General features: G+C 49.7%; 1 protein-coding gene and 1 long non-coding RNA gene across 2 annotated transcripts in view; one reads left to right on the top strand and one right to left on the bottom strand.

Moving 5' to 3' along the window:
• LOC308584266 overlaps positions 1 to 14818 on the top strand; it is a 480133-nt gene that overhangs the window by 107082 nt on the left and 358233 nt on the right. The window lies entirely within an intron of this gene.
• The window catches only part of KIF13B (kinesin family member 13B), a 204265-nt gene that overhangs the window by 171347 nt on the left and 18100 nt on the right, over positions 1 to 14818 (bottom strand). The window contains 1 exon segment of the mRNA XM_081188907.1: positions 8844 to 8937. Coding sequence (XP_081045033.1) covers positions 8844 to 8937 — 94 coding nt within the window.

Genomic DNA, 14818 nt, shown 5'->3' with positions numbered 1-14818 from the left:
TTATATTCCGCCCATCCGGCTGAGTTTCCCCTGCCACTCTGGGCGGCTCCCAGTCGAGTGTTAAAAACGATATGGCATTAAAAACTTCCCTAAACAGGGCTGCCTTCAGATGTCTTTTAAAAATAGGATAGCTGCTTATTTCCTTCACATCTGAAGGGAGGGCGTTCCACAGGCGGGTGTCACTACTGAGAATGCCCTCTGTCTGGTTCCCTGTAACCTCACTTCTCGCAGGGAGGGAACCACCAGAAGGCCCTCAGAGCTGGACCTCAGTGTCCGGACAGAATGATGGGGGTGGAGATGCTCCTTCAGGTATTCTGGGCCGAGGCCATTTAGGGCTTTAAAGGGCTTTCAAGGTCAGCACCAACACTTTGAATTGTGCTCGGAAACGTACTGGGAGCCAATGTAGGTCTTTCAAGACCGGTGTTATGTGGTCTCGGTGGCTGCTCCCAGTCACCAGTCTAGCTGCCGCATTCTGGATTAGTTGCAGTTTCCAGGTCACCTTCAAAGGTAGCCCCACATGGAGCGCATTGCAGCAGTCTAAGCGAGAGCTAACCAGAGCATGAACCACTCTGGCCAGACAATCTGCAGGCAGGGAGGGTCTCATCCTGCATACCAGATGGAGCTGGTAAGACAGCCGCCCTGGACACAGAATTGACCTGTGCCCCCATGGACAGCTGTGAGTCCAAAATGACTCCCAGGCTGCGCACCTGGTCCTTCAGGGGCACAGTTACCCCATTCAGGACAAGGGAGTCCTCCACACCTGCCCGCCTCCTGTCCCCCAAGAACAGTACTTCTGTGTTGTCAGGATTCAACCTCAATCTGTTGGCCGCCATCCATCCTCCAACTCCATCCCCCAATACTGGGAGAGGCATAGCTTCACCACTCAAGAAGGGGGGGGGAGCAACGGTCAAAATCATTTCTTAAAAAACAGGAACAGAAACTCCCGGTTCCGTCTCACATTTTTCAAACTCTCCTCCCACAGAAGCGTTCCCAGGCATGTGATGACTGACACGCTCCCCACCGCAGATGCAAGCGCTTTGCTCCAGGGTAAGGTGCCGAGAGCAAAATTCGTTTTTCCAGGTGAGGAAAGAGCCCTGATTTATTGAAGCGCGCCACCGGGGGGCTTTTTCCGAGCATGGCTTCACATGCAACGCTTCTTTCCCCAGCTCTGCCTTCTGAACAGATGTTTCCACCGCACACAATGACCTCTGCATCAACCCAATGCCCTATGCATCGCCAACACTTATAATAAGAAATCTGCATTACTGCCCAAGGAGTCAAAAGTTGCAATTCATCACCATAATGTTTGGGGTTCTTTTTTTACGTTTTGAAATGGCATGAAATCATGGCTATGGAGAAGCTGTATTTCCAGATCTCCTAGCTCTGTCCAACAGCACAGAATCAATGCCATTTTAAGATGTGTTGTGGAAGGGGAGATTATTGGGTTGTCTTCGTTTTGGTATTTTATTGTGCATTTTATACTGTGATTTTATGTTGTGAACTGCCCTGAGATATACGGGTACAGGGCGGTGTACAAATTTAACAGAGTCGTACCCTGGTTCTTGGGGGGTGCGGGTGGCGCTGTGGGTTAAACCACAGAGCCTAGGACTTGCCGATCAGAAGGTTGGCTGTTTGAATCCCCGCAACGGGGTGAGCTCCCGTTGCTCGGTCCCTGCTCCTGCCAACCTAGCAGTTTGAAAGCACGTCAGAGAGCAAGTAGATAAATAGGTACCGCTCCAGCGGGAAGGTAAACGGCGTTTCCGTGCGCTGCTCTGGTTCGCCAGAAGCGGCTTAGTCATGCTGGCCACATGACCCGGAAGCTGTACGCCGACTCCCTCGGCCAGTAAAGAGAGATGAGCACCGCAACCCCAGAGTCGGCCACAACTGGACCTAATGGCCAGGGGTCCGTTTACCTTATCATGGTTCTTAAACAGAATGCGTTCCGGGAGTCCATTCAACATCTGGAACTGTTTGAAAACCAATACACAGCTTCTGGTTGGCTGCAGGAGCGTCCTGCAGCCAATTGGAAGCCACGCCAGATGTTCAGTTTCTGTAAATCGTTCGGAAACCAGTACGCTCACTTCTGGTTTTTGATCGTTCAGGAGCTGAAACATGCAAGTTCCAAGGCGTTCGGCAACCAAGGTACGACTGTAAATGGAATTAAGAATTAAACATGCAGACTTGGTTCGCATGCTCTTCCCCCAGAGTTTTGTTGGGGGTGAGGAGGAGAACAGCAGTAATCTGGCCTTCAAGGCCTCAACATAGCACGTCTCTTTTGCTCTGTGATAAGAATTTTAAGGTCTTAGATATATAATAAATGTTCATAAATAAACCAAGCAAACACGTAAGCCACATGTCTGAAGCAGCACAGAAATACAGTCCTGAAATCATTTTGACTCCCAAGCTGACCAAATGTTTCTCTGCAAGGAGGGAGGAGGTGAAAAAAACCTTCCTTGTTACAGGAATTGGGTAATCACCATCTCAAAGGAATGGCCAGACTACCAGGAAAGGCAATGAGATAAGGCATTATCAGAAAACCTGGCAGACAGGAAAGAGAACAACATTCAAGTTTCTGTTGCAGACCACCTTTTCTGTGATGTAGGTATGATGTTTGCGGGGGGTGGTCTTGGGTTACACCCCTGCTGTGATCTATGTATGATGTATGGAGGGGTGGTCTTGAGCTCCAGGGCAGGGAATTTTAAATGTCTATACAGTCATACCTCGGGTTGAATGTGCTTCGGGTTGAGCGCATTCGAGTTGCGCTCTGCGGCAACCCGGAAGGAATTGAGCACGTTACTTCCGGGTTTCGCCACTCATGCATGCGCAGACGCTCAAAATGACATCACGCGCATATGTAGAAGTGGCAAAACGCGACCTGCGCATGTGCAGACGCGCTGTTGCTTGTTACGTTCGCTTCAGGATGCAAACGGGGCTCCGGAAAGGATCCCATTCGCATCCTGAGGTACCACTATATAAGGGCAGGCACACCTTGGTTCTGGGTTCCTCCTCTGTCCTCCTGCGGGTGAGGGGAGCACCCTGTTGCAACAGATCAATAAAGATCAGGCTTACTAGCTGCTTTGCTTCTCAATATTCTCTGGTTGGCCTCTGTTATTTCCTACTACCAATAGGGAACCTACATAAGGACTCTATATGGGCTCTTGGATACCCCATAAGGGGGAAAACGGCAGATTGTGTTTACAACAGCTCACAACATATCACATGTGGCAGAAAAGCACAGCCGGCTCCCTCCTTCAAGGAAGGTTGCAGGCTGGTTGTAACTGATGCAACCAAACCGCAGTTCATTTTGCAGGCGGTCCAAGCCTGCGACAGGCCAGTCCGCAATTGATTCTGATGCTTCATCAATTACATGCTATTATAGCCTTGCCCAAGGGGCTATCTGTGATTTAAGTGCTCCTCCTAACAAAGGCAGTCAGCTATGACAGAGCCTTTGAAAGACACCCAGCCCCTGCACTATCAGGCTCCCCCCCCAAAAAAGGATCCGATCTTACGCGGGACAGACCTTGACTCAGCGCTGCATTTCCCTGAGATCTGGAAAAAGAGAGGAATGCGCAGCCCAGAACTTTCTAACCACCATCACTGTTTTTTAAAAACCCGAGGTGGCGATGTGACCCCAGGACCCGGCGTCCTGATGGGAAAGAATCCCTCTCCTCCTTGCATTGCAAGCCTCCGCCACAATAACAACAACATCCCCTGTGGTTTCTCAGATCCGCGCTGGAGCTATTTGGGCTGTTTGCTCAGACGCCGGGACGGGTGCCAGCCTTCAAAGCACACAAACCTACCTTGTGATCCTGATAGGGGAGTGTGAACTTTGCCCCGTGCCGAAGGGAGTGGGCTTAGTTCACGGAAGTGAAAGTTGCAGCGCAAAAATCGCTCGGCTGGCCGGCCACCCACCCCAGAGCCATGAATCCTAATTGCACGTTCCCCTGCTGCTCCCTGAGGTTCCCATGTTTGACAGCCTCGTTCTTGTGGTTTTCTACCAGCCAGGCAGAAGCCAAATGGTGTTTAGTCTGTGCTGGTTTCCACAGTCTTTGCTGCAGGGAAGAATGGACTTCCCATCAATTTCCAATCCAGTAACGAGGAGCTGAGTCAATGAAATCGAGAAGCTCCAAGTTCAAGTCCACAGAAGTCCTGATCCTGCCTGCAAATTGCTTCTAGGGACCACATGGAAGGGCGGTACCTGCCCACACCTCCTCCAGATTTCTACCTCACTCCTTCTCTCCTAATAATAATAATAATAATAATAATAATAATAATTTATTATTTCTACCCCGCCCATCTGGCTGGGTTTCCCCAGCCACTATGGGTGGCTTCCAACAGAATATTAAAATACAAAAACCCATTAAACATTAAAAGCTTCCCTTAACAGGGCTGCCTTCAGATGTCTTCTAAAAGTCTGGTAGTTGTTGTTCTCAGGGCGGGCACCACCACCACCCAGAAGGCCCTCTGCCTGGTTCCCTGTAACATGGCTTCTCGCAATGAGGGAACCGCCAGAAGGCCCTCGGCGCTGGACCTCAGCGTCCGGGCAGAACGATGGGGGTGGAGACGCTCCTTCAGGTATACTGGGCCAAGGCCGTTTAGGGTTTTCAAGGTCAGCACCAACACTTTGAATTGTGCTCAGAAACGTACTGGGAGCCAATGTAGGTCTTTCAAGACCGGTGTTATGTGGTCTTGGCGGCCGCTCCCAGTCACCAGTCTAGCTGCCGCATTCTGGATTAGTTGCAGTTTCCGGGTCACCTTCCCAGTAGAATCCGGACACCCTCGTCGGCAACAAACAGAATAGATGTTGGCAGCTTATATGAGTGGAACGAGAAGAGCAAAAGACACCAACGCTGCCAGAATATTTGATGGCCTCTTGATAATGTTGGGGAGCTCAAAGTTTTGCAACGCGAAGGGGCTTTGGCCCCCAGCCCACAAACAATGGATCCTGCCTCAGGAGCCATTCTAGGGGCTCCTAACCCTGGTTGTTTACTCAGATCTTCTCATGCTGAAAGATGACCATGTTCCAACTATAGCTGTTTTTATAACTATGAACTTCCAAGATGGAGCAGGAGGAAGCAAGCTTGCTCTGTCTTCCATGTGACAGCCCTTGAGATATTTGAAGATGGCTCTCATATCTCCTCTCAGTCTCCTCTTTCACAGGCTAAACACACCCAGCTCCTTCAACCATTCCTCATAAGGCTTGGTTTCCAGACCCTTGATCATCTTGGTTGCACGTTCCAGCTTGTCAACATCCTTCTTAAACTGTGGTGCCAGAATTGGACACCAGGTGTGGTCTGACCAAGGCAGGACAGAGTGGTACTATCACTTCCCTTGATCTGGACACTGGACTTCTGTTGATGCAGCCTAGAATAGCGTTAGCTTTTTTTGCTGCTGCACCACACTGTTGAGCTTGTGGTCCACCAAGACTCCTAGATCCTTTCCACATGTACTGCTAGTAAGCCAGGTGACCCCCAATTTATATTTGTGCATCTGGTTCTTCCTGCCTAACCGCAGAACCTGACATCGGTCCCTATTGAAACTCATTTTGCTAGCAAATATTTTCCATAAGCGGAATCCTGTGCTTCTGCAGAATCGCACCATTTGAGTGAGCTTGATTATAACCCTGCTTTTCATCTCTGCTACTAGAGATACACGTCATACATGCCTTCAGCTAACCAAACAGCTACTTAAGGTGAGCTGAAACAGCATTAGTAATATGGCAGTACAGCTCAGACGTAGCCACACCAGAATCTGGAATTTCACCTGCTCTCTGGGATTTATCACTCCACAAAGCAGCATCTCAGGGCTGGAATTTGCATTGTACAGTGGTGCCTCGCAAGACGAACGCCTCGCTAAATGAAAAACTCGCAAGACGAAAGAGTTTTCCGTTTTTGAGTCGTTCCGCAAGACGAATTTCCCTATGGGCTTGCTTCGCAAGAAGAAAGCCCATAGGGAAATCTCCGGGGACCTCTTTTAAAATGCTGGCGGTCGGGAGGAAAGACTTTCGCCCACCGCCGGCCTTCAGAAGAGGTCCTGGACCTCTTCTGAAGGCTGGCGGGGGGCAAAAGTCTTTGCTCCCCCGCCTGCCTGCCCGGGACAGACTTCTCCGCTGTCCTGGGCGATCTTAAAATGCTGGCGGGCGACAGCGAAGCCTTCGCTGCCGCCCGCCAGCATTTTAAAATCGCCCCGGGACAGCGGGGGCTTTAAAAATGCTGGCGGTCGGCAGCAAAGCCCTCCTGTCCCCGGAGCTTACGGGGCGGGAGGTGGGGAGAAGGGCTTTTCTTCCCACCGCCAGCCTTCAGAACAGCCTTCTGAAGGCTGGCGGTGGGAAGAAAAGCCCTTGTCCCCCTCCCCAGCCTTCAGAAGAGGTCGGGGGACAGACTGTCCCCGGACCTGGTCTGAAGGCGGTTTCCATAGGAACGCATTGATTGATTTTCAATGCATTCCTATGGGAAACCGTGCTTCGCAAGACGAAAAACTCGCAAGAAGAAAAAACTTGGGGAACGAATTAATTTCGTCTTGCGAGGCACCACTGTATGTGTGATTTCGTGGATAGGAACCGGTTCACAACCATCCATAACTAGTAGAAGCAAATCCCTGCATTCTAGGGGGCCGGATGCGATTACCCTTCTGAGTCTATAATTCTACGATTCCATGAATTCAGATGCACAGTGAAATCCTATACCCATCTACTCAGAAGCAGGGCCCAGTGACTTCAATGGGGCTTACTCCCAGGTAAGTGGGTATAAAATTGCAGCCTCGGGGATCTTCTTCGGCCAAGACTGAGAAAGAATCTCCTCCCCCGGCTGCAAGGGAAATCTGCCATTTGCAAGAAGTGCACACAGACATGTGTGTAATAGATATTCTCCCGAGAGAAAGGGATATGGATGTTTTCTGGGGGACTGGTCAATACGAGGTCAGAGATTAAGGGAAACTAATACAAGCTCTTCGACGTATTGCAGAGGGAGCTTATTGAATCAAGGCCTTGGTGGGCTGCAGTGCAGAACCCTCCAGAGCCCATGTCTCTGAGACACATGTCTGTCTTATTATTGATCGTTGCAAGCCGCTCTAAGGGGCTTTTATGGCTGAAGGGCAGAGGGAGAAATGTGTCAATCAAATGAATAAAACAAAATAGCAGGCCGAATCTCATCCCTGACCACCTGATGGGAGTCATGGTCCAACAGCAGCAGCCTGACTAGAGCTGGCACCTTCCAGATGTTTTTGACTACGACTCCCATCAGCCCCATGGGAGATGTAGTCCAAAACATCACAAAGGCGCCAGCTGGGGCAAAGCTGAGCTGGTATTCCTTCTCACAGAAAGGCTCTCAACATTTAGCAACCCTCTCTACCTCACATCCAGAAGCGACACCCGTCGCCTTCCAATCAGGACCTATTAATTTCCCTGCCTTCCCCCACTAGCCAGGAGAGCAAATTTGCTTCAACGTCTAAATACATTTCCTTCTAACAAGACGACATTTGAGCCTGCCCCAAATCTGGCTGTCACATTGAAAACAGTCATATTTTATGCCCTGGGAAGGAGGGGTGGAGGGAAAAGAAGACGAAACCAGACAAGTTCTGAGCAACTCCCCACACTGTGGTTGGAAATATGAGGGAGGGAGGAGCAGCCATTTTTACAACAGCAATATATTTCAACCACGTTTTCAGAAACGTAGCGAAGCATGACGAAAATACGTGTTTGGAGGGTTGCTAGGCTGGAAGCAGCCAAGTCAGATTGAACGGCTCCCCGCACCAACCGGCAACCCCCCCCCCAAAAAAAAACCAGTCTCCTGTATCTGCCACACACAAACATAGCTGTCAACTTACAGATTTGAAAATAAGGGCCCAGCAGCCTTGAAAATAAGGGACCAGCAGCCAAAATAAGGGATTTTAGTCAACCAGCTGAAATACCAAGTTAAAAGGGACCAGGTAATTTGGGAGAGCGGCGTCGGTTTTTAGCCCTTCGTTTCCAGAGGTTGCTGCTCAAGACATCAGCTGATGAAATACTGCAATTAAAGAACTACAAGCAGCAACCACTTTTTGCGCAAAACGAAGTCCAAGCTACGAAGATGCTGCTGCCGTTCTGCATCTTTTCTCTCGTGCTCCATCTGCAGCTCTCAGTTCCATCAGGTGGGGCGGGAGGAAGGAGGGTGGAAGAGCGCCCGAAGTAAACCCACAGATCAGACCATCTATGCTAGTCTACCACTACAAATCTATGGGAGAAGCGATTGCGGTCCTTCCCTTGTAGCCCTTGGAACACCTGCCCGTGCCTCCGCCTCCTCCTCCTCCTCTCTCTGAACTGCTTTCTTTATGGTTGCCCTCGCTCTCCTCTCAAGGCTCCTCAGCAATTCATAGGCCACGCCAGGCTGCCCATCTTATCTGGGTCCTTCGGCAGCGCAGCCGCAGTACGTCCTAGCGAGCGCGGCGGCACAGGGCAGAGGGGAGGCCCCAGGCAGACACTCAGAAGGAGGAAGGTGGCGGAAGGGCCTGAGGCTCCCACCAGTCCCGGCAGGGAGGGGCTCCTGGGGGCCAAGGCTGGTGAGAGGGGGCCAGAGGGGGCCGGGCCGGGCAGCCAAGCAACACAGTTGGAGCCTCCCTCCTCCCTGGCCGGCAGGGAGGGAGGGAGAGGAGCTGCTTCCTTTGAAACCCGGGAAATTTAAGGGATATCATCAATAAGGGACAGTAGCGGGAAACGGCGCTGGGATAAGGGAGTTTCCCGCCAAATAAGGGACGGTTGACAGCTATGCACACAAATACACAAGAAAAGAAATTGCATCAGCAGCGAACCAATTAAACCAGCACCATCACACTCTCGTTTCTCCTTCCTGAGGAAAATGAAGACTTACCTGGCATCCCCTTTCGAAAGGTTCGTGTTCACAGGATGAAGGATAACTTTGTTTTCGTCCACATCCACCACACATTTCGTATGCAGGTCTATTTCTATTAGAAACAAAAAAAAAAAAGAGGGAAAGGAAAGAGAACGTCAAAAGCCTGCCTTAAAATCAGAGGCATTTCGTGGTGCAGCTGGAACATTTCTGCTGAGCTTCCCAATTCACCGAGATGCTTGAAAGTCAGGTTAAAAGATACGGCTAGTTTTGCGCTGCCGTTATTTAGTTGCTTGATAACCTACAACGCACGTCATAATTATTAATCGCAACAGTCAACGGTGCCCTTCAGTGCAGTTCAAAAGTTGTATATTCCTATCCTATTTTTCATTTTCATAAAAATAATAAAAATCATTGTTTGTATATACCGTTCATTGTGCTCCTCCCTTCCTCAAGTTAAAGATACATCTATCTATAAGTTAAATTTCTCTCTGAAGCTATTATTATTATACCTGTTTTACAGATCAAGAAGGCTGCAGTGACTCCTGTGTGACTTTTGTTATAATTCTGCTGCATGGCTTATTTTGTTTTGTTAACAGAGTTTCATAGGCCGCAATTGTTTTAATGATGACTTGCAAATGTTTCACAGATGATTTGCTATCTATTCAGTGTAATTTACGCTGCATTTGTGATGTTCTGGGACATTACTGCTATTTATCTTTTGTAAGCCGCTTTGCGATTCATTTGAAGGAAAACATTGCAAACCAAACAGAAATATAGTGAATCAAATCGGACGAAAACGTCTTTGATATGCCGGCGTTCATTCACTGGTCCTCCTACTGATGAGTTTTAAAATCAATCTTTCCATACAGATTTTTAGCCTCTTGGGTCCTGTTTGGCCCCCACCCACTGGCACAAACTAAGGGCCTCACTCTGACTGCTCACCCACACTGTCGCAGCTGCCGGGTCGTTCCAGCGTGGTTCCCCCAGTTTTACAGAGACGCCACCAGGAAAGGACTTGCGGAGCGATTTGCAGCTGGCAAACGAGCCCCAGAGGCTGGCACAGAGGGCAGGAAGAGAAGCAAAGGGCTGCCACACAGCTGTTTACTCAGATATTGGCTCCAGGCAAGCGAGAAGGCAGCAAAGCAGGCCTCTGCCCCACCAGTGACACACGAGCGTAAAAGAAGCCTAAGTCCATACACACACCGAGACTCTTGAAATTTTAAGCGTTTCTGGATAAGACTCTTGCGGAACAACTGCAACATGGTGGTACCGGTATTGCAGGGGGTTGGACTCTACAGTTCTGTGATTCTACATCCGCCACGAAAAAGGCATGCAATTTATGCCCTTGAGACTGACCCAGAAACTCCAGCAGGTGCAGAATGCCACGGCGAGACTCCTTACGGGGTCCTGGCCACGGGATCACATTCACCCGGTGCTATACCAGCTGCACTGGCTTCCAGCAGAGTACAGGATCAGGTTTAAGGTGCTGGTTTTAACCTTTAAAGCCCTATACAAACTAGGACCCTCGTACCTACGGGACCGCCTCTCCTGGTATGTCCCACGGAGGACCTTACGGTCTTCAAACAAAAACATCTTGGAGATCCTGGGCCACAGAGAGGTTAGGCTGGCCTCAACCAGAGCCAGGGCTTTTTCAGCTGTGGCCCCGATCTGGTGGAATGCTCTGTCCCAAGAGACTAGGGCCCTGTGGGACTTGACATCTTTCCGCAGGGCCTGCAAGACAGAGCTGTTCCACTACGCCTCTGGCCAAGGCACAGCCTGACCCCCTCCTTTGGTAATCTTCACAGAACTCTAACCCAATGGTTGCCATCAATTTGATTTGAACTGATTTTTTAAGGAATTGATTTTAGAATGCTGTATTATTTTACTGTTGTTAGCTGCTCTGAGCCCGGCTTCGGCTGGGGATATAAATAAATTTTTATTTTTATTATTAATATATTTTCTATGAACTTCCGGCTGCTCCTGCCCGAGGCTCCATTCCCATGGATGAAGGTTGGTTTAAGGAAACCACGCTAAAAACTAAATCACACCTAAAAGCTCAATATTGGCCCCCGAAAGGAAGACCTCCCAACATTTCCAAGGGAGTCTCTGGCTTTTATGAGCCTACAGGTGGGCCGTAGCATAACAGCAGGTGCAATGAAGAAGAACAACATGGTGGATATGTTTGGGACTACAATTCCCATCAAGCCTCAGCAAGCACAGGGACCGGGGTCATAGTCCAAGATATATGGAGGGCTTGTCGGAAGACAGATTAGAGCAGCCTTTCTCAACCTGCGGGTCCCCAGGTGTTGTGGAACTACAACTCCCATCACCCCTAGATAGCAAGGCCAGAGCTCAGGGATGATGGGAGTTGTAGTCCAACATCTGGGGACCCACAGGTTGAGAACTGCTGGATTAGAGAGAAGGCTGTTGCAGAAGATTGTGGCCAACTCCAGTCTACGTCTTTGCACAAGAAGCCAGAGCAGGTGCCTCCATTCCCGTTGTTTGAAGACCTTGCTGTCTTGATATGGTCCAGGGAGGTGATGTCAAACACACCCAGGCTGAACAACTGGAGACCCCCATCCCCGCCTCTCTCTCCCTAAATAAATACTGCTCTGCCGTATCAACAGAGCAGCATGGGAACGGACTGAACTGAATCTCGTCGGAAATGACAGGAGTGGATTTGATCAGATCTGACATGGGGCAGTGGTTAGGCCAGGGCTGGAAAAACCAAAGTTCAAATCCCCGCCAGGCTACAAACGCCACGAGTGACCCTAGGTCAGGCATGTCCAAAGCCCGCTCCGGGGGCCTAATCCGGCCCACTGGTCGGTTTAATCCAGCCCCTGTGGCAGTTTATTTCCTGGGGTAAAATCCCCCCAAAAGCTCAACAACTTCAACCCTAAAAAAATGTCAACAACTTTGGTCAGCCCCAACTAATATTCACTTCATCAAATCTGGCCCTCTTTGAAAAACATTTGGGCACCCCTGCCCTAGGTCAATCACACCTTTTGGTCTGAGGCTTCAAGACGTTGGCCACCTCATGAGAAGAGAAGACTCCCTGGAAAAGACCCTGATGTTGGGAAAGATGGAGGCCACAAGGAGAAGGGGACGACAGAGGACGAGATGGTGGGACAGTGTTCTCAAAGCTACCAGGATGAGTTTGAACAAACTGCAGGAGGCAGTGGAAGACAGGAGTCAGACAAGAGTCGGAAATGACTAAACGACTAAACAACAACAATCAAGATGCAGATTTGTTGTAAGGATAAAATGGGAGTGGAAACATCGAAGAATCACATGAACCACCTGGACATGAACCACCTGAAGTTCTCTGCGGGGAAAGGCAAGATGCAATGAAATAAATATTGAATATTTCTCCTTTCGCGATTCCCAAACAGGTCACCGGCCCAACCATCAACTCTCCCAACGGCTTGACTTCACACCCAAAAAAGGTATACTCCTCCACTGTCTCCCAAGAGACAGACAGGTTGTTGTTTAGTCATTTAGTCGTGACCGACTCTTCATGACCCCCTGGACCAGAGAACGCCAGGCACTCCTGTCTTCCACTGCCTCCCGCAGTTTGGTCAGACTCATGTTTGTAGCTTCGAGAACACTGTGCCACCATCTCATCCTCTGTCGTCCCCTTCTCCTTGTGCCCTCCATCTTTCCCAACATCAGGGTCTTTTCCAGGGAGTCTTCTCTTCTCACGAGCTGGCCAAAGTCTTGGAGCCTCAGCTTCAGGATCTGTCCTTCCAGTGAGCACTCAGGGCTGATTTCCTTCAGAATGGATATGTTTGGTCTTCTTGCAGTCCATGGGACTCTCAAGAGTCTCCTCCAGCACCATAATTCAAAAGCATCCATTCTTCGGCGATCAGCCTTCTTTATGGTCCAGCTCTCACTTCCATACATCACTACAGGGAAAACCATAGCTTGAACTATATGGACCTTTGTCGGCAAGGTGATGTCTCTGCTTTTTAAGACAGACAGGTGCCAACACATAAAAGCAGTAAATCAATTCTGCGAGCTCCCTTCAAGGTATTTTATGGGAAGCAATTTACAAACGGAATCGAATAAGCAAATGGATGGATTCCGTCACTGTCCCCAACACTTGCCCATCGTGCCCACAGAGCAGGGTCTCCTAATCCTCTCTCCCACCAAACCAAGGCCGCTGCGACAGTTTCAGCTTTCCAGTGGGTCCGTGCCCCTTCCTTTCCCTGCCGCGCTGAAGGTAAACACCAAGACGACAAATTCAGGATGACAAGGCCTCGGGGGCATAGCCAGTCCACGGGCCAGTAGGGTGTGGAGGCAGATGGAAAATATGGCGAGACATTTCTGAAATACCAGGCTATGCACCCAGGATAACGCTTTCCCTGGGTTTTCTCCGGGAAATGCAAATAGGTTTTATTTCCACTTCTGAGTGTCCCTTTGAAGCGCACACCTGCTATGGCGGTTAATCTACCACTGCTTTCCCTCCCACCTCCAATCTGTCACTAATTGGGATTTTTAAGTCGCTAGGCTGTAAGCTTTCAAATGCAGGAGGTGAGGAACATGCTATACACTGTTCTACTGCAAGGGGGGGCGAATCCCAATATTTCCAAACGCCGAAGAAGAAGAAGAAGAAGAAGAGTTTGGATTTGATATCCCGCCTTTCACTCCCCTTCAGGAGTCTCAAAGCGGCTAACAATCTCCTTTCCCTTCCTCCCCCACAACAAACACTCTGTGAGGTGAGTGGGGCTGAGAGACTTCAAAGAAGTGTGACTGGCCCAAGGTCACCCAGCAGCTGCATGTGGAGGAGCGGAGACGCGAACCCGGTTTCCCAGATTACGTGACTACCGCTCTTAACCACTACACCACACTGGCTCTACGAAGCACCTACGAAGCATGATGCTGGTCCTCATGAATTTGGGTCCCTCTTGAGGCTGGCTCCCAAAAGGAAATTGGATTCCCAGAACTAACCCCACTCCCACTCTGCCTTACGGAGCGCAGCATTGGCATTGATAGAAAGGGGTTTGGGTTCCTTTAAAAGGTAACCTGGCCATGAGAAAAGCCATTTGTAGATAAGGAATATCACAGGAAGGGGAAAGGGTTGGGGGAGAGGAGGGGGATACCACGGGTCCTAAAAGGAGCTATTCTTTTGCTTCACCGAAACTGAAAGAAAATTCCATCCCGAGATAATTATCAGCTTGCTATGCTTGGAAAAAGCCACGGGTGTCAAATTCGCATCACCACCTTGGGAAATATTCGCTACAGGTGAAGCCTAGACATCAGTCCAGCCAGGAAATGAAGGCCCCTTTCCATTCAAAGGATACAGCAAGGTCAGAAGAACCTACATAGGAGGTTGTCGGTTTGGGAGGAGAATGCAGAAAACTAAGGTTTTTCCCCAAGTCCCTACACATCTAGTAAGTGAGGTATACTTCTTCGGTACCTTTGATCTTCCATAACTATATGGCCATTCAAAAAACATTTGGATTTAGCTATTTCATTTCAGGAAGAGTCCTTAACATGCATTTCAAAATGCCTCTCACATAAGCCACAGTGCCGTTCATTACCTGAGAACCATTTTTAATTTTGAGAGAGGTGCAATTTCCCACAATGGTGAGTTCCAGCTCCTAATGTCAGGGTAAAGGTAAAGGGACCCCTGACCATTAGGACCAGTCGTGGCCGACTCGGGGGTTGCGGCGCTCACCTCACTTTATTGGCCGAGGGAGCCGGCGTACAGCTTCCGGGTCATGTGGCCAGCATGACTAAGCCGCTTCTGGCAAACCAGAGCAGCACAAGAAACACCGTTTACCTTCCCACTGGAGTCTTACCTATTTATCTACTTGTACTTTGACGTGCTTTCGAACTGCTAGGTTGGCAGGAACAGGGACCGAGCAATGGGAGCTCACCCCGTGGCGGGGATTCAAACTGCCGACCTTCTGATCAGCAAGTCCTAGGCTCTGTGGTTTAACCCACAGCACCACCCGCATACTCCAATGTCAGCATAGCGGCATGCAAAA

This window comes from Podarcis bocagei (assembly GCF_964188305.1).
Source record: "Podarcis bocagei genome assembly, chromosome: 3".
Classification (NCBI taxonomy): domain Eukaryota; kingdom Metazoa; phylum Chordata; class Lepidosauria; order Squamata; family Lacertidae; genus Podarcis; species Podarcis bocagei.
This window is presented reverse-complemented; position numbering and strand designations above follow the sequence as displayed.